General features: G+C 37.3%; 1 protein-coding gene across 1 annotated transcript in view; it reads left to right on the forward strand.

Annotated features, from left to right (window-relative positions):
• The first annotated feature begins 909 nt into the window (after positions 1 to 909).
• The window catches only part of GRIN2C (glutamate ionotropic receptor NMDA type subunit 2C), a 74,217-nt gene continuing 49,971 nt past the window's right edge, over positions 910 to 25,155 (forward strand). The window contains exons 1-5 of the mRNA XM_070937587.1: positions 910 to 918; positions 5,718 to 5,788; positions 6,443 to 6,866; positions 14,626 to 15,221; positions 24,124 to 24,238. Coding sequence (XP_070793688.1) covers positions 910 to 918; positions 5,718 to 5,788; positions 6,443 to 6,866; positions 14,626 to 15,221; positions 24,124 to 24,238 — 1,215 coding nt within the window. The remainder of the gene's footprint in view (positions 919 to 5,717; positions 5,789 to 6,442; positions 6,867 to 14,625; positions 15,222 to 24,123; positions 24,239 to 25,155) is intronic.

Below are 25,155 nucleotides of genomic sequence, written 5' to 3' on the forward strand. Positions count from 1 at the left end.
ACCCCTCCCCCTTTATCTCTTCGCCCATTCCAGGCCTCTGCCTACCTGATGCACATTAAGAGGTTATTCAGTCATCATGCAGATGTTAAATCCAATCCAGCATCAGATTTTCTTCTGATCATACGGACAACAACATATAGGGATAATCCAGAAGGCATCAGCCCAGATGGATTTAATGGAGGGCCAGCTTTATCATGAAGCAAACTGAAGCAGTTAGATGGGTGATAGGTATGTGTGTTTATGATCAACTGGTTTAATATTATATTTTTGGTTTTAGAGTTTGTGATATTAGTTGCTTTAGACATTTAGGCAACATGCTAAAAGGAATATAATCATTTTAAACAAATAACGGTTTCCTATATTTCCAATAAAAAATTAAGCTACAAGAATATATGGCACAAGGTGGCAATATAGTAATGGTGATTATAATTTATCACTATAGTTATGATCTTCTCTGTCTGAAGTAGCAGGTCTTTTTACATAATTTCCTTCCAATATGCCATTGGGCTAGAAAGAATAACAAAAAAAGAGTGTGGATTTTAACAGTAGAAATATAAATAACTTTCAGGAGTGAAAAATAGTAAGAAATATAATAATTGAATAATTGAATTTTACTGTTTGTAAAATTAAAGCAAAGAATTCTTTCAGTATTTCAGGAGTAAGAAATGGTTGCACAATGGGATAACAAGGGAATACAAGGATTATAAATGAAAATTACGTAGGATTGGGCCAAAGTCATCTTTCTCTTCCTCTTGGCACATACAAGAGGAATGTGGTCTTTGTGGTTTTTCCCACTACTTTTAGGGCGTGTCAAATTTTTCAACATTCAATTTCCAAACGGGGGTGCTCAAAAGATGTGACATGCCTTGGAGATTGTAAATGTATTTTCGTTACTTTACTATAATTTAGATGTGCTTGGTAAGTAACTACATAAATATCATTACTTTTTAACATTTTGTTGTTTCATGAGTGTCAAATTCCCTGCACAGTGCTGCTTGACAAACCCTATAAGTTGCCCTCAAATCTTCTTAAACTGTAACTGACAACATATGTGCTCCAATTTTGTTCTCCTTCCCTTTCTTTCAAAATATCCTAGTTATCTTCCAGGGCTATCCAACCTGCTGCAGCCCTCTAACATTTTCCTTCTTCATAAATTTCCATAAAGGGGTGGGGGTTATTACTTTTTATTGTTTTTTATACTGGGTTTTTATCCTTGTAAGCTGCCTGGAGTCACTGAGAGTGTGTTGAGTGGTCATATTAATTTTCTTAAATAAATACATTTTGACACCCCTTAATCCCAATCCCTAGTGACAAGAGATGGGGGGGGGAGAGGGAGAGATTGGTCATATAAATATTAAATATTTCTGGTTTGCTTTTAGCTTCTATTTATTCTTTTTTTTTTTTTTTTTGAACATGGGTATGGGAGGGGAGTAAATGTAAAGGAGGAAGGAGTTATCGATCACAAGTGTTTCTTCCCTTAAAGATAAAATATAATTTTAATTTATTTTGTTTAATTAAATATTGTTTATTTCCATTGTACAACACTGAGCCACGTGATGTTGGTTGGGAGCCATATCAGTACTAGAAATAAGTAAATATAAATTATAAATTAAAATATATATAAAAAGTAACATATAAATTCATTTAAAACCATTACTTATGATTAGTGAATTCATCAGATAATAATGTAAAACTGCTACCATCTTAAGGGAAGTATGGAAATTTTCTCGATATTACAGTTTAAGTTTAGTTATCAGCCCTCAGGACATAATGATCTGAACCTCTAGAACAGAGTTCTCAACCTTGGCAACATTATGGACTTCCTTTCAGAATTCTGCAGCCAGTACAGTGGATGGGGAATTCTAGGAGTTCCGAATCAGAATCAGGAACAGAGCTGGAAGGGATCTTGGAAGTCTTCTGGTCCAACCCCCTGCTCAAGCAGGAGACCCTATACCAAATCAGACAAGTGGCTGTCCAGTCTCTTTTTAAAATCCTCCATGGATGAAGCACCTATAATGTCTGAAGGCAAGCTGTTCCACTGGTTAATTGTCCTCACTGTTAGGAAGTTTCTCCTTAATTCCAGGTTGCTTTTCTCCTTCATTAGTTTCCATCCCTTGTTTCTTGTTTTCCCCTCTAGTGCTTTGGAAAATAAGTTGACCCGCTTTTCTTTGTGGCAGCCCCTCAAATACTGGAAGTTGAAGTCCACACATCTTAAAGTTGCCAAGGTTGAGAAACACTGCTCTAGACTAGACCATTGTTCTCATACATTAGGTTCTTACATTTGTATCTCTGCTAAAAGAGAAACATAATTCAGCAAAAGGGGCTGCATTGGATATGAGTGTTCCCACTGATATTAACTAAAATGCACTATTCTTCCTATCTACACAGAAAGAGAGTAACATTCCAGTGCCTTATGTGTTTACCTGGTGACAATGCTTCCTTTCAGAGGTGTTATCGTTGAGATGGATAAGGAATTATTGTCTTTTACCTTAAATATGTACACTTTGTTCAGCGTACAAAGCATCAGCCAATTTATCCTTAAGTAATTTGCACTGGATGAGGTGAGGGAGAGAGAAAAAGGCTTCATAGCTGTAGAAGCATCATAGTAACCAGGATAAGAATAGGGAATAAAAATGAACAGCATAATAGTTCTTGGGCAGAATTCAAAGAAATAAAACATGAACTAAGGTTGGGTACATTAGTTCAAAGGGATCGTGAATCTATATGGAAATTATACAATGAGGAAGCATCTAGATTGGCCACTGAGTGGCAATAGAGGGAACTTGAGAAGGGAAAGGATTCAAATTTAAGAAAAAAGAGGGGGAAAGCTAAGCTTTTTTGTGTGCAGCCACACGAACACAAAATTATTCAATTACTTTTGTGAAAGTAATTGAATAAGACACATTTTGGAAAATAAATGCAAATGTTCACTACTGCAGCGGGTTTTGAATTTTTTCCCCCTTTGTGTCCTAGTTGTACCCAGAGTTCTGTGACTCCTTTCTTTCCCCATTGTTGAGGAGTTGTGTTGCTGTATCTTTTTGTTTTTGTGTGTCTGTGTGTGTGTCTGAAAGAGAAAGAGAGAATAGGCTAGCATTGGAGCAGCCTAAATGGAGGAAAGAGAGCAGATTAGTCAGCCTAATTTTTGCTCTTTTTAATGGGGGGGATAATGAAGTGAGTAAAAGATTATTGTGGGAGAAGTCTTCCATTATAAGCCATTCTCTATTTAACCATATAAATATGCACAGCTTAGTTTTTGAAAAGAAAAGCTGTTCATGTGTTGCTCAGTGGGGATCCTTTCACAGGTCATCTGAATAACAATGTGAGGTTTTATTCAGAAAGAAACTACAGCTAGCTCTATTCAACCATTTAGGGAGGGAAAAAGACTCAAAGTTCCTCTTGCATAAATGGACCTCAGACAATATAGAAACAGCCCCCCGCCAAGCAGCCCCACTTGGCACTCCCAATTTTATCATCTTAGAAAAATGGCTAATCTAGCCAGAAAAAAAAAGGCAGACAGAAAGAAAGAAATGCAGGATGGATGGGGAGGGGGATAGAGAGATGCAACAGCTTTACCATGACAGATACCAGCCTTACCTCTGACCTTCCCAAGAAAGCTTCCGGTCAATTGAAAAGAATGTTGTGCCAAGAATTTATACTGCATTTTCCCCCTTTCTCATTGGGCTTGATGGATTATTTTCCTCCAAAGAAAAGATATTTATGAAGCACCATGTTTCCCCGAAAATAAGACCCTGTCTTATATTTTTTTGAACCCTGAAATAAGTGCTTGGCCTTATTGCCATGCGCTCAAAAGCCCGATTAGGCTTATTATCAGGGGATGCCTTATTTTGGGGGAAACAGGATAGAATAATAGAATTTTATGATATTCTTCTGGGAGGATGTGGGAATGTGGCGTTTAATAATACATTACAGTATTTGTATCTTTAACGATTCTGATTCTGTGTCTGACAGACTATACAGTTTGCCTTCTTTGCACCTCACCACACAACAGACTTCCTCTCATGGGCCTTTTCTGGATTGCAAAGTGTGGGCAGTTGTGAGGCTGTTCAAGAGAGGCATAACAGAAAACGCCAGGAACAAGTATTACATCTTTAGGAAAAAATATGCTCAGGATTGAACTGAGGGTCCTTGATGCTCTTTGAGCTTGGTGGTTTTCTTACAGACGTTTGATTACCAAATTAGGTAACATCATCAGTCCTAGCTCTGATGATGTTACCTAGTTTGGTAATGAAATGTCTGCAAGAAAACCACCAAGCTCAGAGGCCACCAAGGACTCCAAAATTACATCTCTTGACACCTTTCAACAATAAAATAAGCTCAAAAAAAATCACAAACTAGAACTGGGTCTGAAGTTCAAAGTAGAGTGAGAAAGTGATAGTTTCTTCAATAGACAAAAATGATTCTCAGAATACAAAAACCAAATATTTGATGCAGTAAAATATGAAGATGGAGAGAGAATTGAGGGGGCAATAGATGTAATATGTTGTATCAAAGGTGACTGTAAAACAGAATGATGGAATACAGAATATCAAGAGCCCTCCACACTTATTTTATTTATTAATAAACTTTATATAGCCACCCATCTCAACAAAGGCGATTCTGGGTAGTGTAAAAAACAACAACAAATAAAATCATATATAAAATCAACAGATATAAGAATAAAAACATCATTTAAAAATAAATAGTATAAAACAGTTGCTGGGTTTTTACTGGTTCTCCCCTGTTTGGGCAAACCGTAGTGGTGGTGGCGGGAGGTTCCGCCCACCCATCCGGACGTCATCACGGACGCTCTGTGCATGTGCAAAAGGTTCTGTACATGCGCAGTAGCACCGCTTGCGAGTGAAGCGAGTGTGCATCTGCTCCCGATTCCGAACCGGTAGCAAAGTTAAGTGGAACCCACTACTGGTATAAAAAAGAGAAATACAAATACTAGGGAAAAGAGGATAAGAATAGCCAACTCAGCAATGGAGCCATAACCTAATCAGGTTTTGAGGGTCTTGGACTGTCAAAAAGGATGGATCTAATCTAATTTTGGGGGGGAATGATCCATAAGGCGGATGCCATGGCAGAGAAGACATGTCTCCTGGGACCCACCAAATGAAGGTTCCTAGCTGATGGTATCCATAGCATGTCTTTTCTGTCAAATCTCTTGGGGAAGGCTTATATTACCAAAGAGAGGCAGTCTCTCTGATATGCTGATCCCATGCCATGAAGGGCCTTACAGGTCAAAACCAGCATTTAAATTAGATATGAAAGCAAACTGGCAACCAATACAGCTCGTGGAGTGGAGGTATAACATGTGCTGTTCTAGGAGTGCACATAATTGCCTGTGCTGTGGCATTCTGTACCAGCTGAAGCTTCTGGATACTCTTCAGGGGAATTTCCTTGTACAAAGCATTGCAATGGTTCAACTGATAAAACAAAGGAAGAGCCTTAATAAGGATGACAATAAGGAAAATAGAAATAGGGGAGGGAAACTTGATGAACAGATGACATGCTTAATTATAGAGCAGGGATGGATGAGGCAAAGAGGTCTTGGATTATGAGAGAATGGGAGTCAGTAGGGTTGAAATGCTAGATAATTCAAATGTTGGGCTAGGATTGGGAACCAAGGTTCACTTCATCCATGAAAATGCTCTGTGTAACTTTGGATCAGGTACTCTCCCACTCCAATGGACCTCACAGAATTGTTATTGTAGGATAAAATGAGGAGACATTCTTGTGGAAGATCCCTTGAGAATGGAGACATGATGGGGTATCAATCTCAGAAGCAAGCAATCTCCCCATACCATTATTGCTTAGCAGTATTTGATAGAATTTATTTTTCTATAACTCAGGACTGTTTCACCCATTACATATTCTTAGATGCCTATTTAAGACTTCCCCCAGATAAAACTGAAGAAACTATTCAATGTTGGGAAACCATAGATTATAGTTTGAACTAGTGTATAAGGCACCAGCCTAGAAACTGGGAGATCATGAGTTTTAGTCCTATCAGACCCACACGTGCAGAGTTTTAGCTAGCTACTATTGTATTATGCAGTAACTCCAGGCTAAATATGTGCTTGATCCTTGCTCCCTGTCAGCCTGGGTTCTTCTCAACAAGTCCTGTCTGGATTACTCTGGACCAGTCGCTCTCTCTCAGCCCAATCTACCACACAGGGTAGTAGTTGTGGGGAAAATAGGAGGAGGAAGGAATATTGGTATGTAATAATAAAAGCAGAATATAAATAAATAAATGTGCTTATCCTAGAGTTGTGATTGACCCTCTGGGTCCTGTATGCTAAGAGACGTAGTCAGGTTTCTTGAAATACACTGTGTAAAATAGCTCCCCAAGATCCAACTGATAAAATGCATCATCTGTACTTTCCACTCATTCCTCCCTTGGACGCTTTCCATAATTTATCTTTGTTCTGACTTTCAGGGGCTCCTTAATGGCCATGGACAGAACATTGGCAAACACCCTGGTGCTGTCTATGGTGCTGGGCTGTTCAGCTGCCCTAATGGATACTTCGGTGCCAAACTCCAGGGAACCTGTGGTAAACGTGGCTGTGGTTTTCAGCAGCTCTTCATACTCTCTCCATATCCGGAGCCGACTAACATACCAGACCTTCCTGGACATGCCTCTAGAGGTCCATCCAGTCACCGTGGTGGTTAATGACACTAATCCCAGCACACTCTTGACTCAAATCTGTGACATGCTCTCCAGCACAAAAATCCATGGAATTGTCTTTGAGGACAACATTGGTACAGAAGCTGTGGCACAGATCCTTGATTTCATCTCATCCCAGACCTATGTACCTATCGTTAGTATCAGTGGAGGATCTGCTGTAGTCCTTACACCTAAGGTGAAATTTCATTGTTATTCTGGGAAATTGAGCTGGAATGGGCCTGTAGATTATTCTCAGATACCTCATATGTATTCATTTATTTATCTATTGTCACAGTTTTCTACAAGACCATTCAGGATATATATTCTCTTAACTTAAACAGTGGTATAATTCTATTGCAGTAAACGACTAAAAGCAATTGTTGTTCACTAAGAGTCTGACTTTTTAAAACAATACTGAATTTTGTTTAATCTAGACTTGGGTCACACTGTACACTTAACACCTGCAAGTGCCAGTGCAGATTGGGAGATTCACTAGTTAGTTAGCTGGGCAGGAAGACAAGGCTTGACAAGGGAAACTGACAACAAAAGATTAAGCAACAACCAGGGAAAACAGCTATGCAAGCTCCAGGCACATATCATGCAAGACTTAAGTAGATTTGGCTAGGAAGCCACAGCAAGGAGACCAAAAAGGATATTATTTTGTGAATGCTCTCTTGAATACTGGCTGCCTTGGTGGTGCTGCATAGAGTATATTATACATTTACTCACTGATGACAAATCCATGGTCATGCTCTCTGCTCAATTATTTAGAACCTATTTCTACCTAGAGCCACTCCTTGCAGGCAGAGCAGTTCCTCTTCTCATTCAAATGGTTTCTTTTAAGAATGCCAACTTTTTTTTTTAACGAACTAGCACTTGAGCCTATAACCACAGTGAAATGAATAAGAATTTAAAATGGAAAGGAATTTGTCAGAGTGTTCACAGTGTGACTATTTTGAGACAACCCAGGATCAAAATACTGTAAACAGAGGTTTGTGTTTCAAATAGTGGTTTATTTACAAGGAATATATACATACACGTACTAGGCAAAAATCAGGCAATCAATCATCAACTATAGCACAGAAACACACACGAAGAGAGAGACGCTCTCACAGGGCCTCTCTTATATATACAACCTCTTAAAGTCATATCACCCCAAAAACCTTGCTGATTCATTCCATTGTAGCAGCTGGTCAGCTCTTAAAGTATTTCCCTGACAGAATTGGGGAAAAAATCTTCCATCTTCTCTACCAGGATGAAAAGAGCAAGACCGTGGAATTTTACCTGAAGGACAAGTTTGCAAAGATCAATAAGGAGAAATGTGGAGGCCCTGATGTGAATTAAGGAGGTATATTTCTGAGTGGTTAAACAACAGTCTCTTCCCATTGGATGCCTACAGATTTGTGGTATTAGAAATCCCTTTCATTTTGCCAGCTGTTAGCTACTGTCCAATAAGTCCTGATGAACACCATGTTGACCGAAAGGCTGAAATGGGAAGTCATCACTGCAAAGGATTTATATTTCCCATTGAGTATTTTAAAAATAGGCATGGGAATACCTTGGCTTCTGATTTTGGCATGTCTGTAAGAAGGAAAATAGTTTTTCTTCTTTTTTTATAATATCTAGAAATGTTGGTAATATTAATGGTAGAGTGGCTCCATTTACATGGAATTATTTTTTTTAAAAAGTAAGGTTCTTGAAGAAAAATGTAAAGAAAATAAAGCAATTATTTTGCTTTAAACAGTATTATGATAGAAGTTGATCAATGAATCATTAAGCACAAGTAATCTAGTTCTTGGATGAGCAACCCAGAGAGAACAGTTCAATTGCAGTTGCGGTTGTGTATCATATCAAACAGGATTGCTAGTATAGTCCAATATGATTGCTTGGGATCTACTAAGTATTTATAGTAACATTAATTCAGCAGGTAGCTGAATGATTGCTAACCTGAAGTCACTTCTGATACAATGAATCCCACCCCACCCCACAGCTGCCCTCCTGCTTCCCAGACCCCACATCCAGCAATCTATCTAAATAGTTTGGGTTTCTTTTGGGGAGTTGCAGTTTGGGTAGTGAAAGTGGATTTATTATTTATCTGTGCATGTCTTTGTAGGGGTGGGTGATATGGGAATTCTAAACATAATCTGTATTATGAATAGCTTATATAAACTATTTAAAATGTAACTTTTTGTTCGCAGAATAAAAAGGTGAAATCTATCCTTTAAATACCACTCCACTCCATATGTAAGCGAAGCCAAGCCATAGCATTTATGTGTGATTTCCTTCTTTCCTTCCTTCCTTCCTCCCTCCCTCCCTCCCTCCCTCCCTCCCTCCCTCCCTCCCTCCCATTTTCTGTAAGGCTATTTTTTATGGAGAAATTTGTATTCTTTTTATGGAGTTTATCAAGTTTGTAATGTTATGAGTTATGAATTATTAAGGTTTTAAGGCTATTCTTTTGATGGATATGTTTGTAAGGCTATTCTTTTATGGACACAAACTATAACATAGAATTATGGAAAGTAAGGAAGAAGGCACAGTATTTTGACCACTATTTCACCAGATTATTCAGAATTCTTACAATATATATGTAGAAGCTAATATTTTTGTCAGGCAGGTCAACCAGTATTCATTGAATGCTGTTAAAACTATCATAGCAAGAAAATAGAAACTAATAAATCTTGTACAATTATGGCAAGCCTTTTGATAACTGTTTATATTGCTGAAACAGGTAGAAAACTGGAATATATTAATTTTCAGGAATGGAGTAAAGTACAGTCAAAGTCTTGTCAATGTGTAACATCTTTTATTGATTTCTGGATCAATAAACCTGTACGATTGGGATGCAGCTCATGTTGGCAAACGCAAAATCCTGTCCCATGCTTCGTTCTAGAAAAGCAGCGCTTCTGTCTTAAATCACTAATTTAGGGCACATGCAACTACATTGCAGAGACTACTGTAGGACACACTGAAATTTTTTTACAGATGGGCTATGCAGTTGGGTAATTATTTTTAGCTTGCTCACCTGTCACAAATGTCAGTGGTAGTTACTGTCAACTTCTCACAGGAAAATAGGCTATGTTTCTGTGCCTTGTTAGCAGCCAACACAATGTGGTTTTATTTGTCTAAGACTGATCCTGGATCATTGTGTTATGTATAGGCAGAAAAGCCCATTCAGACATGATTAGAAATAATGAGGATATTCTTCAGCCTGTTCCTCTGGCTTGGCCAGATCTTTGTTAATAATAATTCCTGTATCAGAAAGTAAAGTAATATATAGGACTGTGCAAAGATGACTAATGACAAGCTCTTGCTCTCCAGTCAAAAAAAGCTTTAGGTTATTGAAAGGAAATTTCTACCTGGAAGCAATTTATCCATAGCAACTCAGCTTGACTGGAGATGATGTGTTTGTGGCAGTCAATGGCAGAAATATTAGGTATACTGTCCACTATTCTAAAGAGCAAGCTTGCTGCATGGAAGCAGAGAACGTAACAACCTTATTTAATTTGTTATCTTCCAGGTACATTAGGCTTTGGTTCAGATAGGTTACTATCTGACTTGACATAAGTAACTAGCCAGCATGAGTATCGTCAGGCTGAATTAATCGACACTTCAGAAAGTCACCAGTTTCTTAGCAGGTGTTCATTTTTGTTAACTCAGTGGATCTTTGTCTGTTTTGGAGATAGTTACAAAAGTTCCTTCTTGGTGGTCTTTTTCCTCAAATCCCACCTTACAAAAATGGTTTTGTAGAAACACGCTACCCATTGTTGATGGCTTCTGAATTGGGTTAAGAAAGTGTGCTGTATTACGTAGTCATGAATATATTTCTGTGGCTAATCGTTTTGGAGAAAGAAAGGATAAGTCATCACAAAGATTACCAATTATGGCAATATGGTATATAAAGGACTGGAGTTGGGAATATTTTTGTTCTGCCCAATCTTGGAGGAAAGTGATCCATTTTTTCCTCCTCTTCTAAGCAGAGTGCATTGCAAATGATCATACTTTTCTTCAGGCATGCTAGCAATATAATCCTTTGAGTAGGGATGGGTGGAATTCAGGCTTGTGGGATTTACTTTGAGATATTTGCTGGGTAATTGACATACAGCAAGTGTTTGCATAATAGCTCATTGAGGCATGTTAAAGAATGAAAGTGTTTGATTTAAATCTTGCAGAGATTTAAGTCATTTGAAATTAAGGAAGGCTAAATAGTACTCTGAGCATATATTTAATCCCAGAATGTGCAGGAGATGGGCTACTAAAAATCCATTCCTGTTTCATCACAACTTCCCTTTACTTCATCAACTAGAAAAAGAGAGATGTATTTATGATTCAGCTTATTTAAAGAAATGCTTTGCTTCCAGAAATCACATGGATCACAGTTGCTGATATTAGGAGGTCAATGGGGGAGAGAACCATTTCAACCTTTGGGGATGGGTAAATATTTTTAGTGCTTGAAAGAATGAAAGCCAACTCTTTCGTCCTGTAAACTAATTGGAAAAATTGGGCCATGTTTTGTTGCTGCTTTGGGGTTTAAGAAGATGAAATAAGTGATTCTAGTTCTCCCTTAAAATCTTCAGATAACCACCAAAAAGTACCCCTCAACTTCTCTGGGAATATTCTCAGGGCCACAGAAGTGGTGTTGAGGAAATGTATGTGGCCAGTGCTTTAAGCCACTGATTACATGGATATACTGTCCATTTTTATAAGGAAATGTTTAATAAATTTATGAGCAAAAGGAAAAAACAATATCAAATTCAAGTTATGGTAGACCTTAAAATATTGGGCATCTATTCCATTTTAGGGGGAAAAAGAATTAAGGCTTAACTTGACACTAAGTTTGACTTTGCTTGACACAATCATCACAGCTAAACTGGAATGTAGTCTTCTCTTGTCACAAAAAGAATCCCTAGAATTTCTTATATATTGTATGATGTAATACCATTCAACATTTCTATAAAATTAGCTGCTTTTGTCTACCTGCCTGCCTGTTTGTCAGTTTGGGGGGTGGGGATGCAATTTCAGATCCGTTTTTCCATTATCATTTCATTCAAGTATTGTGATAATAATTATGTCATTTGTTTAAACATGACCAATGTTGTGATGAATTAGTTGTATTCACACAACAGGTTCCACTAAGTCAGTTACACATCTTTGCTAGGTTTAACTGTTTTCATGTATTGATCTCTATGTGTGAATGGTTAATGTGGATAACCCCCAGTTAGCTGCTCCAGTGTATTATGAACAGAACAGAACAGAACAGAACAGAACAACAAAGTTGGAAGGAACCTTGGTTTTCTAGCCCAGCCCCCTGCTCAGGCAGGAAACCCTATACCATTTCAGACAAATGATTATCCAATCTCCTCTTAAAAACTTCCAGTGTTGGAGCATTCACATCAGGAGGCAAGTCATTCTACTGGTTAATTGTTCTCACTGTGGGGAAATTTCTCCTTAGTTCTAGGTTGCTTCTCTCCTTGATTAGTTTCCAACCTTTGGTTCTTGTTCTGCTCTCAGGTATTTTGGAGAATAGCTTGACTCCCTCTTCTTTGTGGCAACCCATGATTAACCCAGGAAATTGGTTAATTCAGTAACTAAACTAAATGGATTGTATTTAGGTGCCTATGCTTAAATTTCACTAGAATGTATATATTTCTTAAATAGGCAAGTTGAATGTTCCCTATGACTCTTAGATATTCCATTTAGGTAGATGTGTAAGTAGATCTCATTTAGATACTATATCTATCTATCGCTATCTACCTATGCATGGAACCTGCATTATACTGAGAGCTGAAGATTATATGGAGGTGCTTCAGGTCAAGTCTAATTAAGACTCCAAGAAGCTCAAGAATATCTGCACCACTTGACAGCAGACAGGTGGGATTTTGATGAGTGCATCTCTGTAGAGATGGTAAGGAGTGCATCTGGTTCTTTTGTCATGCAAAGCATATGCAATACTGCTGACCTATATGTCTTCCCTAAGGAAGATGGCTGCTATTCTAAACCAGAGATTTAATTTTATTGGCGTGCTTATTTTTAAAGAAATAATCTTCTTCAAGGTCTTAGCTGGCTTGCATTTGATTGCAACAATATGTTTTGTTCATATTCATTACCTTCCTTGCTAAATTAATTTGGGAATTACAGAACAATGACAATTTCCTATTCTGAAGAAATGTTCTTTTCTTCTGCAAGAACAATTTATTCCTTCTGCTGTCTCAGGTTCCTTTTTTAAAATAAAATATTAAAAGTTTTAATTGCAATAGTAAAAGATAATACAAACTAAAAAGAAAAAAAAAGGTGCAAGGAAGCAAAGAAGAAAGAAAAAAAATGAAAGAAAAACCCTAAGAAAGCAACTTCACACCCTCATCTTGAGGTGTCTAAACAATTTCCCAATCTCTTCACCACCTCTTAATTAGCAGATACAGTTCTTCTTCCCATAACTCATCTCTTAACTATAGGCAAATCCAATAAGTAATGTTCTCTCCAATTCAGGTGTCAGCAAAAAGTCCAAACAGAGTCTAAAAACATTAATTAACATACAGCACTCTTAACAGTAAGCAAATCCACATTTAGGAGGCATAAAGCGGTCCCACTATCCTAATATGAAGAAAAGACTGAAATTTAACATGACAAAGAGAAATAATTTCTCCTTTAAAGAGAACAAGTTCACAAAAATTCCTCACTTTAAATGAAAGGATAGTTAGAGACAAAGCCAATTTAAATACTGTCATATTAGGATACATAAAGGTACAGTAACTGTACTTAAAAAGGCTTAAATATGTCATTAACTCTAAGCTTGTGGTTTTAGTTTCTGAGACAGCTTGTCTCCCACCTTCTCTGCCAATTTATTTCATATTAAATCTTTGCTTTCTAATGATTCACTTTGCTGGGATTGTTTTAGATTTCTCTCTTCTTTTAAAGAAAAACAACACAATTTATTTGGAGATTACAGTAAATTGCTCTGAAAAGTTATGTGGAACTTCCATTTGAATTTCGCAAGCAACAAAAGCATACCCCCCATTTTCTAAATGATTAAAAAAAATCAATGCACATATTTTAAGAAAGGGCTTAATTAGTACTGTATATGTGTATTTTAAGACTGTAGGTTTTACTATAAAGAACAATATATCAAGGATAAAGATTAATACTGATTTCTTTAGAAAACTATTAAAATGTGATAAATGATCTTTCTACAAAATGTTACACTGAACATTCTTAAGTTTGGGAAGAAAAAGTGAAGGTTCATGTTTTGTTTTAAAGTCTATGGTATATTCCATTGCTGTGTGGTGTTTATTCAGTAGTTTAGAGTTCAGGAAAATTACTGTTTTCTCTACATGGGTCTCCTATGTATGTGTATTATGTCTACATCTATATTAGGGGGAAATAGTGTGAAATGCAATCAAACATAAAGGGTGGGAATTAGGAATTTAAAAAGGCACAATGAGTCAGAATACCCGATACAGGGTTGCTGAAGCAGACTTAGTAGGTATTGGTTAAGAAATGATTACTATAATTTAAGTTCACAATAGATTTAGAGATTGTAGTGGTGATAATGCTTTCTGATTTTACTTGGAAATGACTCATATGAAAGCAGATATCCTGATATGCCCCATTTTTATGAAGCAAATAGGTGGCAAGGCTGAAAAGCAGGATGAATTTTCTGACTTCATAGCTGCAACATGCTATACCAGTCCTCAATTTGAAAGTGTTAGAAATAATAACAAAAATGTTCATCAAGGCCACTATTCTGAGATAATGGCTATGGATGGCTTTCCCCAATTTTTCAGGTAGGTCACATTCACTTGCATAGAGGCCATGCTGATTGAAAAAATAATGGAAACTGAAGTACAGCACCAAGTTGGGGGAGGCTTAGTTAAGATATCAAGAAATATACATTGTTTGCTGAAATCTTGCTTATCCTCTTTCATTCTCTCTCTCTCTCGCTTTCTCTCTCTCTTTCCTAGGAGCCTGGCTCTGCCTTTCTACAGTTGGGTGTCTCAATTGAACAACAGATACAAGTGATCTTCAAAGTCTTGGAGGAATACGACTGGAGCTCCTTTGCTGTTATCACCAGCCTCTATCCAGGATATAGCATCTTCCTGGATGTAATTCGGTCCTTCACAGACACCAGCTATTTTGGCTGGGAGATCCAGGATGTCTTGACCTTTGAGATGTCCCAGGATACGAGCATTTCCAAACTGCAGAAGCTGCTGCGCCAGATAGACGCTCAAGTCATGATCGTCTATTGTTCACAAGATGAGGCAGAGTTCCTCTTCCAGGTGGTCGAGCAGGCCGGTTTGATCGGCCCTGGCTATGTCTGGATTGTGCCTAGTCTAACAGTGGGCAACATGGATGTGCCACCTACCTCGTTCCCTATTGGCCTCGTCAGCGTGGCCACTGAAAGCTGGAAAATGAACCTGAGACAAAAGGTCCGGGATGGAGTGGCTATCATTGCTATCGGAGCTGAGAGCTATTTCAAGGCCCATGGCTATCTCCCCATCGTGGGTAGAGACTGCAATAGCAAAACCCCTTCTAGCGCACCAACAAACACTTTCTATAGGTCGGTATAGAGGTAACATTGATTTAAACCGATGCTTGTGGGTGTGTATTAGAAATCAGAATTTGATTGACAATGATCTTTCATCATGAAATAATGGGCATTTTCATCTATGTGAGAGGCAGTTTAGTGGTAATCCTAATAAGGCTTCTTAGATTTCTATAATTTAATAACCGTAGCTTTAAAAATTAACACACATCTCTCCTCAGCATTTCTCACAGCCAGATATTTGCATGTTCAATAATAAGAATTCTTCAGGCTGAATATATGCACAGTGAGAATTTCTGAAATGGTGAAAAGGCATGTTTATCCAATGGAAGAGTATAGTCAGTGGAGAAGAGTGCAACCATAGCAAGAGAAGCTTAGCAGTTTTAGGAGCAATCAGAGAAGTTATATGCATTGTGCACACTTATCCTGCTCTTCAACAGCCTAAGAACAAATTCTTGTTTCTGAATTCTGATTTAAAATGGATGGGCTCTGAATCAGTTCAAACTTTATAACTATTAATTTAAAAAAGTTTTCAAGAGGACTTCCTGCGGTGACGTCAGCGTGTAAGGAGCGAGGGGAACGAGGCTCCGTCCCCGAAGCTTCAATTTTCTTGATTGGAAGCCGTTTTTGGCACTATCGACCACGGAGAGGTCGACAGAAAAAGGAGGACTCTCTAGGACCTCGGGGGCGACAGCAATCACCCTGAAGGTTCAGAGGAAACCCTCCTAATTCCAGCCAGGAAAAAAACCAGCCACTTTGGCTGGCCGGAGCGCTGTCAACCGATAAGTGTGGAAGCGAAGATTCAAGAGAAACATCGGTAAAGACTAAGTAGATTGAGATATAAAGGTATAATCATAAGGACCTAAATACATTGGCGAGAATAGGACTCCAAAAAGCGGCGGCAAGATCGTCAAGCAAGCGGCGAGAGACAGTGATTGGAGCGAAGCTCAATACACACAATGACAATGCAGATCTGACAGGCAAAAGGAACGAGTGACAGACAAAGAGGATTATAAGTAAGCGGTGGATTATAACTTTAAAATAACACAATTTGACTTAACAGAGGAAAAAAGGATTATTTAAGAGAAAGATTGTAGAAAGTAAACCTAAAGAACTGAGACTTTTTTAAGATCGTTGTGAGCGGAAGGAAACCAACTGAACAGTAGCAAATGGCGGACTGAGGATTTGGAGAAGGAAACTTTCACTTTGTATCCAGCAACAATAGTAAATTCAACTACAGACACGAGACGTGTAGTGAGACATTAGATACATTGACGCTGTTGCCAAAGGAGATACAACCTGCTACACAGGAATATTGGAACAATTGATTTACTTGATTTACTTATGGATTTAATAGAGGATATTGAAACAGAACTGGGACAGCTGAGTGAAAAGAGGGCGAACTGAAGAACGAAGGAAGAAGGAAAGGAGAAGGAAGCAACCCCAATTGGTTTGAGAGTGATATACTTGAGAACTTTAAATATTAAACTACTAAATTTCATCTATTTTAAAACTTACTTAACTTTGCTTAAAGAATATTAATATCCAATTTGAAATTATTATAATACATAATAAGGAATTGATTTAACATTACTATTATTATTATTATTATTATTATTTTCTCTTATTGTCTTACTATTTCCTACCCTATTGAAACAACTATATAGATTGCAAAATAATATATTGATTAAGTGGAATTATATTGCATATTGACTAGAAAGTTAGATATTAATATAGACATTGCATAGAGATTGTTATAGATATCATTAAGGAATAATAATTGTAATAATTAATATAGGTAGCATATATTGGTAACGGTGATACAACTCAATAGAATACTTTAGATGATTTACAGAGAACTTTAATCCCACTGATCTATTATAGAAAGGTTATATAGAGATTGTTTAATTTTAAAGTGAATTTAAGTATTGTGATTATTTACTATTTAAGTATTAATTGCATTATATTGTTTAGGGATAAGAATAGAAGAATGAATTGTTAAAATATTGTTTTTTCTCCCTAACCCCTTCGAATTAATTATCCTGATCCTTATATAACGATATTTCACCCACCCCCAACCAATTAGTATATGAAAATTTGGGGAAAATTAATACAAAAGACAACGATGGCAACATCTTCACTAACAATAACTAAATCAGGGAAAAAATTAACAACAAACCCAATACCTACACAATCTTCACCCGCACAACAAAAAACTATAGACACGATGTTAACGACAGACAAAGAAAAAGCTGCTAGTGCACACAGCATACAGAATATACAGTCTATACTAGCTATGATTCAGGAGGGGATGAACAAAACCCAAGAAACAATTGCAAATAACCACGAAGAAACAAAAAAGAACCATGAGGAATTGAAATCAGAAGTAGGACAAATAAATGATAATATTAAAAAAATGGACGATAAGATTGAGAGAATACAACAAAACATAGTTAAAAACGAAGAACGAATCCAAAACATGGAAGCCAAAATGATTCTAACGGAGAAAAAGATGGACAATATCGAACAAAATCAAATGGAGTCAACTAGAGAACTCGAAGAGTCAATTACCCATTTAGAATTAGAAAAAGCATCATTCTTCTTACGATTTCAAAATATTGCAGAAACAAAAGGAGAAGATCTAAGAGACCTGATGACAGATATATTAGTAGAGGCTACCCAAAAGGAAAAAACCGAAATTAGTAGGGAAATTGACGAAATATATAGAGTCCATACGAACTATGCTCGTAGGAACAAACTACCTAAAGAAATACATGTTAGATTCGCACGTAAAACTGTAAAAGAAGAGATCTACACGTCCATGAGAGAGGGAAAACCCTGCTACCAAGGGAAAGAAATAATAACCTTAAAACAAGTTCCAAGAAGAATAAGAGAATACAGAAAAAACTACAACTTTTTGACAACCCTACTGATTCAACACAAAATAATGTTCCGCTGGCTGGTGCCAGAGGGAATCTTAATATCCTGGGACGACAAAAAATATAAAATCGATACGATAGAGAAGGCACAAGAATTCTTTGATACTCACTTTATAATAGAAGAGGAACAGGAAACTAGACGTGATTCAGATAATGTAAACCAGGAATACCCCACGGGGGAAACAAAAAAAGGGAAGGAAGAGAAGGAGCCTAGGGAAAGGGAGAAGATGGAGAGAGAAGGGGCTAGGGAGAAAACGCATATGGTAACAAGAAACACAAGTAAACTTAAACTAATAAAGAAAAACTAAAGGAAATGGGACGAGAGTTGAAATTAATCTCAATTAATATAAACGGCCTTAATCTACCAACCAAAAGAACACACACTTTCAGAAAACTTCAAAAATTAGACATAGATATTATCAACCTACAAGAAGTACATATCAAAAAACAACATCAACAGTTACTAGAAAACAGAAAACTTGGAACACTATTCACCTCACTATCAGATCAAAAAAAAAGAGGTATCGCAGTATACATTAAAAGCCACATCCAGGCAAAACAAATCTACACAGATGAAGATGGCAGGATACTAATGATAGATATTAAGATGGAGACCCGAAATATGTTATTGATATCAATATATGCCCCGAATGGGAGCCAAAAAGAATACTTTAAAAAGATACACGATAAAATTAAAGAATTAGACTACGAACATCTATGTATAATAGGGGACTATAATGCAATCGTTGATATGGAATATGACTACCAAAGTAATAAAAAAAATAACTCTAGGAAAAAGACACTACCTGATTCTTTTAAGGACATGACTCAAGAGTTACAATTGAAAGATGCCTGGAGAGAACTGAATAAAACTAAAAAACAGTATACTTATTATTCAAATCCCCATCAGTCCTGGTCCAGACTAGACATGGCCTGGATGACCGCAGAATTAAGAGAAAATATAAAAGAAATTGAAATCACACCGAATATATGGGCGGACCATAGTCCTATAACAATAGTCTGGAAAGGCCAACCAAAAAGGGGACGATGGATGATGGATAGAGAGATCATTAAAGATAAAGAATACATAGAGATGATAAAGAAAGAGATGGAGATATTTTTCCAAATAAATAACAGGGAACAAACATCATTGCAAGTCCTATGGGACACTACAAAGGCATATATAAGAGGATTAACAATCTCATTTAAGGCGAAGAAAAACAGAGAGAAACAGCAAAGAAGAAACGATTTATTGACGGAGCTCAGAAAACAGGAAGCAGAATTACAGAACAGACCTGACAAGAAAGAGATCAAGGGGAAAATAAATCTCATCAAACATGAAATAAATTTAATAACAACAACAGAAATAGCTAGGAAAATCAAAATGGCAAAACAAAACCAATTTGAATTCGCAAATAAAACAGGACGTTGGTTGGCTTATAAACTAAAGAAAGAAAAGGAAAAAAAAATAATACACCAACTACAAGACGAACAAGGGCAATTACAGCACATGGACGAAGAAAAAAAGCGAATCGTAAGAAATTTTTATCAGGAACTATATGCACAGGAAGAAATTCAATTGGAAAAAGTGAAAGAATATATAAATAAATCCAACATTCAAGAAATAAAGGAAACTCAAAGAGAACTCTTGAACAAACCAATATCGATGTCAGAATTAATGGAAGCAAAGAAGAAGCTGAACAACAATAAAACACCAGGTCCAGACGGCATCCCAACGGAATTTTACAAAATTGAATACCAGCCAATAGATGATATTTTATTACAAGTCCTAAATGAAGCAATCTTAGAAGCCAAAATTCCCAAATCATGGATTGAAACAATCATCACTCTGATACCCAAAGAAGACTCAGATCTCACCCAAACCAAAAACTACAGACCTATATCACTTCTAAACGTAGACTATAAACTATTTACATCAATCATGGCCCAGAGAATGAAGAAAATCATTGTGAATTACATCCATCCTGATCAAAATGGATTCATTCCAAACAGGCAAATTAACAAGAACACAAGAACAATAATAAATATACTGGAATATTATGAGCAAAAATCGAATGAAAAGATGGCTCTACTCTTCCTTGACGCACAAAAGGCGTTCGACAATCTTAACTGGGGATTCTTAATACTACAATTAGAAAAAATGGGAACCGGTGACAAATTTTTAAATATGATTAAAACAATATACTCAGACCAAATTGCAAAAATATGGATAAACGGAGAGACAACAGACCAATTTAAAATATCTAAGGGAGTGAGACAAGGATGTCCCCTCTCTCCTATATTATATATATTAGCATTGGAACCACTGTTGAATGAAATCAGGAACGACAATGAAATAAAAGGATTAAGAACAAAAAACCAGGAGTATAAATTACAGGCATTCGCAGACGATGTAGTATTCATTTTAGAACGACCAAAACAATCAGGACTGAATTTACTAAGGAAGATAGATCAATATGGCGAAGTGGCAGGATTGAGAATTAATAGGCAAAAAACTAAACTACTAACCAAAAATTTGACAAAAACCCAGGAGAAAGAATTGGAAGAGACATTAGGAATACAAACAACAACCAAAATAAAATATCTAGGAATCTGGCTCACCAATAAGATATCATCCCTCAAAGAAGACAATTACATCAAATTGGCCAAACAAATCCAGAAGGACTTAGAGGTATGGAGTAAGTTGAAATTATCACTACTAGGCAAAATTGCTTCAATTAAAATGACAATTCTACCAAAAATACTATATCTATTTAGAACAATACCGATAAACCCAGGAAAATCATACTTCAAAGACCTTGACAAAATGATATTAAAGTATTTATGGCATGGAAAAAGAGCCAGGATTAAACTGAAACACTTGCAGGACACTAAAGAAAGGGGTGGTCTGGGACTACCAGATTGGCAAACCTATTACACTGCAACAGCTTTAACTTGGATTAAGGATTGGATGACACTTAAAGATAAAAGAACACTAGCACTAGAAGGATTTGACCTGTCAAAAGGTTGGCACGCATTTCTATGGGAAGAAAAGCCCAGACAACATGAACACTTCAGGAGACATTATATCAGAGGAGCACTGGCAAAAATTTGGACTGAAATAAGGAGAAAACACTACGACAAAATCCCAAGATGGCTATCAACCATGGAGGCCCAAATCTACCCGAACACAATGGACACAGACAGGATGAAAACCTATGACGAATTGTTGAACACAGAGGGAGATATGAAAACAAGAGAGGAACTGAGACAACAAGGCACGGATATTGATTGGTGGCCGTATTTACAGATAAAATCAAGATATAAAAGTGATATGGAAAAATTTGGAATCCAAAAAGAAAGAAATGAATTAGATAAAATTATAATGCAATCAGATGACAAATTAATAGCTAAAATATATAACTATCTATTAAAATACAAATTGGAAGAAGAAGTGGTGAAGGAAAATATGATTATTTGGGCCAAAAATTTTGGATATAATATTAACCTAGAGAATTGGGAAAAAATATGGAAAGTAAATACTAAGCTGACAATGTCCGTGCCCTACAAAGAAAATACGTACAAGATGTTTTATAGGTGGCATCTCCCCCCTGCACGGTTGGCAAGGATGTTTCCCAATACTAATCAGAACTGTTGGAAGTGTAAAATACAGAAGGGGACCTACTACCACATGTGGTGGTCATGCCCCAAAGTCAAAAAATTTTGGAAAACAATTCAAAGTCAGCTGGAAGAAATTACCGCCCAAAAAGTACCCCTCAGACCAGAAACTTATCTATTAGGTATACTGACAAAGGACTATAAAAAAGAGACACAACATTTGATAATACATATCCTAACTGCAGCTAGAATTGTCTTCGCACAAATGTGGAAATTGGAAAACACGCCACCAGAAGAAAAAATAATACAAAAAATTATGGAATGTGCAGAAATGGACAAATTGACCAAAGAAATACAAGGAAAAGAAGATACAGACTTTTACTTAATTTGGCAAGAATGGTACAAATGGTTAGATAAAAAAGACACGAAATAAGAGATTACCACCCAATACTACAAAAATAAGTAAATAACAGGAAATATCGTTATATAAACATTGATACAAGATGAAAGATAATATATATAGATATATTGATATATAATTACCGAAGTAGCTCTACTTTCAAAGTTCAAGTCATGCGACTTGATTTCATTGTATAGTTAGTTTATGTCTAGTTTGTTTTAATGTTTATGTCTATATGTGTATGTTTGTTTACAATAAAAAATTTAAAAAAAAAAAAAAAAAGTTTTCAAGAATGCCCCAAATTCTATCATTTCTGGACTTTGGGAATGAATGACATTCTCAATCATGATGAAGTGGGTTGATGAAGTGTATCTGCCATGATAACTGTTTAGTCTTAAAGAATGACCCAAGTCTTTTATTTCTGAAATTCAGAGCACTTGATTTTGTAGGAACAAGGACACATTTGACATCATACCACTAAGCTATAGCAGGGGTGTCAAACTTGATTTCATTGGGGGCCACATCAGGTTTGTGTTTGACCTCAGAGAGCTGGGGTGGGTGTGGCCAGGGTGGGCACTTCACTCATGTCGGGGGCACTTGTGGTGGCCTGAGCACTCTGCCAGCGAAAACAGGCTCCCGATCTCCGTTTTCGCTGGCAGAGGTACCACGGGCCAGTCCTTTGATGTTTCCAGGGTGGCCCCAAGGACCGGATCTAGACCACAGAAGAGTCACTCTCTCTTCCCTTTCAAAGAAGAGGGATTATAATTACAGCTAGTCCTTGACTTACAACAGTTTATTTAGTGCCCCTTCGAAGTTACAACAGCACTGAAAAAAAGTGACATATGACCATTTTTCATACTTACAACCATTTAAGCATCGCCATGGTCACCTGATCAAAACTGAGATGCTTGGCAACTGTTTCATATTTATGATGGTTACAGCATCCCGGGATCACGTGATTAGCAACAGAAATGTGGTCATAAGTTGGGGACTACCTATACCACCAAGGGAGTGAAGGAAGAGAGGAATACTAGGATGAAGTATGTGGAGAGATCAAACCAAGTGGTTATTACTGCCGTCCCACCCAACACTCCTTTCTGTTTGAGATCAGTTGCGCCAGGAAACTTCATCTCCAAGAAGCAGCGACAGTAAGAGTGAGCAACCAGCAAAGTCCTGAAGCAAAGCACTGTAGCTATGCTACACTGATGCTCCTCTGTTTAAAAAAAATGGAACTCAGAATATAATCGCAGCACTCTGAGCCTATTTTACTTTAATTTTATCTTCATTTTTAAATTGGTTCATCATCTAGAATTAAGAGCTGCATTGAATGCACTAAAAAACAGATCTTTCTTACGTACACTTAAAATGTAGACCACAAAAAGACAATGTCATCTTGTAGCAATTACAAAGTCTGGGAGAAGTCCACTGGATAGGCAGATCAATATTTGCTGCTGCTGATACTTTGCAGTACCACCAATCACATGGGGATGGTGCCCCTTTTTACATGGGGCAACGAATGGATGGCAGTGCCACTGAGAACTGGTGCTAGGACAGTGGATGCTACTGGTTTGGAATTCTCTCTTGCTGGTGGTAATTGCTGAGTGGCTTTTCCAGCCTCATCCACTTTGAAGGCCTGTGAGGCTAAAAGTAGAGAAGCTCCTTTCCTGTGTCTTGGAAATGAAAAGATCACCGTACAGCTTTAGCTAATAAATATCTTCTTCATAGCCAGATCTGCAAAATAATTTAATTTGCAAAATTAAAATACTTTCTTCCACTTTATGTTTGGCATCTGAGACCTCAGAGATCTTAGCTGGCAGCAAGGACGGGCCTTGGTATAAAGTGTCCATTTGCCATCTTGTACAAGATAAAGCCAGGCCAATTTGGGAGCATTTGCTTTCAAAAGAAATGAAAGTGTTATACCAAAAAACATAAGATTAATGGCTTTCCTCATTCTCCATAGGCATTTACTCAATGTGACATGGGACAACAGGGATTTCTCCTTCAACAGAGGTGGTTACTTGGTGAGGCCCACCATGGTGGTGATTTCATTGAACCGGCATCGACTCTGGGAGATGGTAAGGCCCTTCCCCTGTCCCTCTCTCCATCCCTGCCCATCATCTTGCCTTAAGTGCATAGTCTCTTAGAACTATAGTTTCCTTGTTCTACAAATGGGTTTGTCTATAATTCACCCCCAGTTTTAAGTTTACATTGCAACATCCCCTAATATCTATTAGGGCTATGCAGGCTTTGACAATGATTGAAAGAACTGCTTTGGATCTAATGTAAACCTAATTGTGATACATAAGCAGATGAAGCCAATCTGGCTTCATATCATTTGTCTACTTTTATTTTCCATTGAATTTACTTGCAACTGGAAACAGTGGAGGATATTTAGGTACCTGAGAGTTCTTTAGATTAAGATACTGCCACCTCTTCTTCAGATCAGTGGTGGGTTGCTACCGGTTCTCCCAGGTTCGTGCGAACTGGTAACGGAGTTGGTGAGGTGAGAGAGAACCAGTTCTCTCTGACGGTTAGTTTGGCCCTCCCGCTCGCCCCTGCGTTATACATACCATATATTCAGTCATTTTTAGCCAGCTGAAAGGTGCGGCAGAGCAGATTGCCGCATCTCAGCTGTTCCTTAATACTCTGCGCTTGCATGGAGTGCGTGCATGAAGCGAACTGGTGGTAACACCGGTTGAAACCACCACTGCTTCAGATACAGAGAGACCATGTCTATCTGAATTCCCAGCCAGCAAGACCACAAAACCAACATTTTGGAAAATGCCAAATGGGAAAGACTGACTCAAAAACTCTTCGATCGTATTTAAAATCTTATCTCTGTTATGAATATTAGGGCTACGCACAACTGACATATGATTCGTAAGAACTGCTTTTATACCTAGGTCAGGCCAAGGCACCTCTCTGGAATTCATTAAAACAGCCCAATTTCTTTCTGGCTTTTGTAACAGAAGGCTGGCAGGTCTGAGAATTC

This window comes from Pituophis catenifer, unplaced genomic scaffold (assembly GCF_029215685.1).
Source record: "Pituophis catenifer annectens isolate HBS135680 unplaced genomic scaffold, rPitCat1.0.hap2 SCAF_2, whole genome shotgun sequence".
Lineage (NCBI taxonomy): Eukaryota > Metazoa > Chordata > Lepidosauria > Squamata > Colubridae > Pituophis > Pituophis catenifer.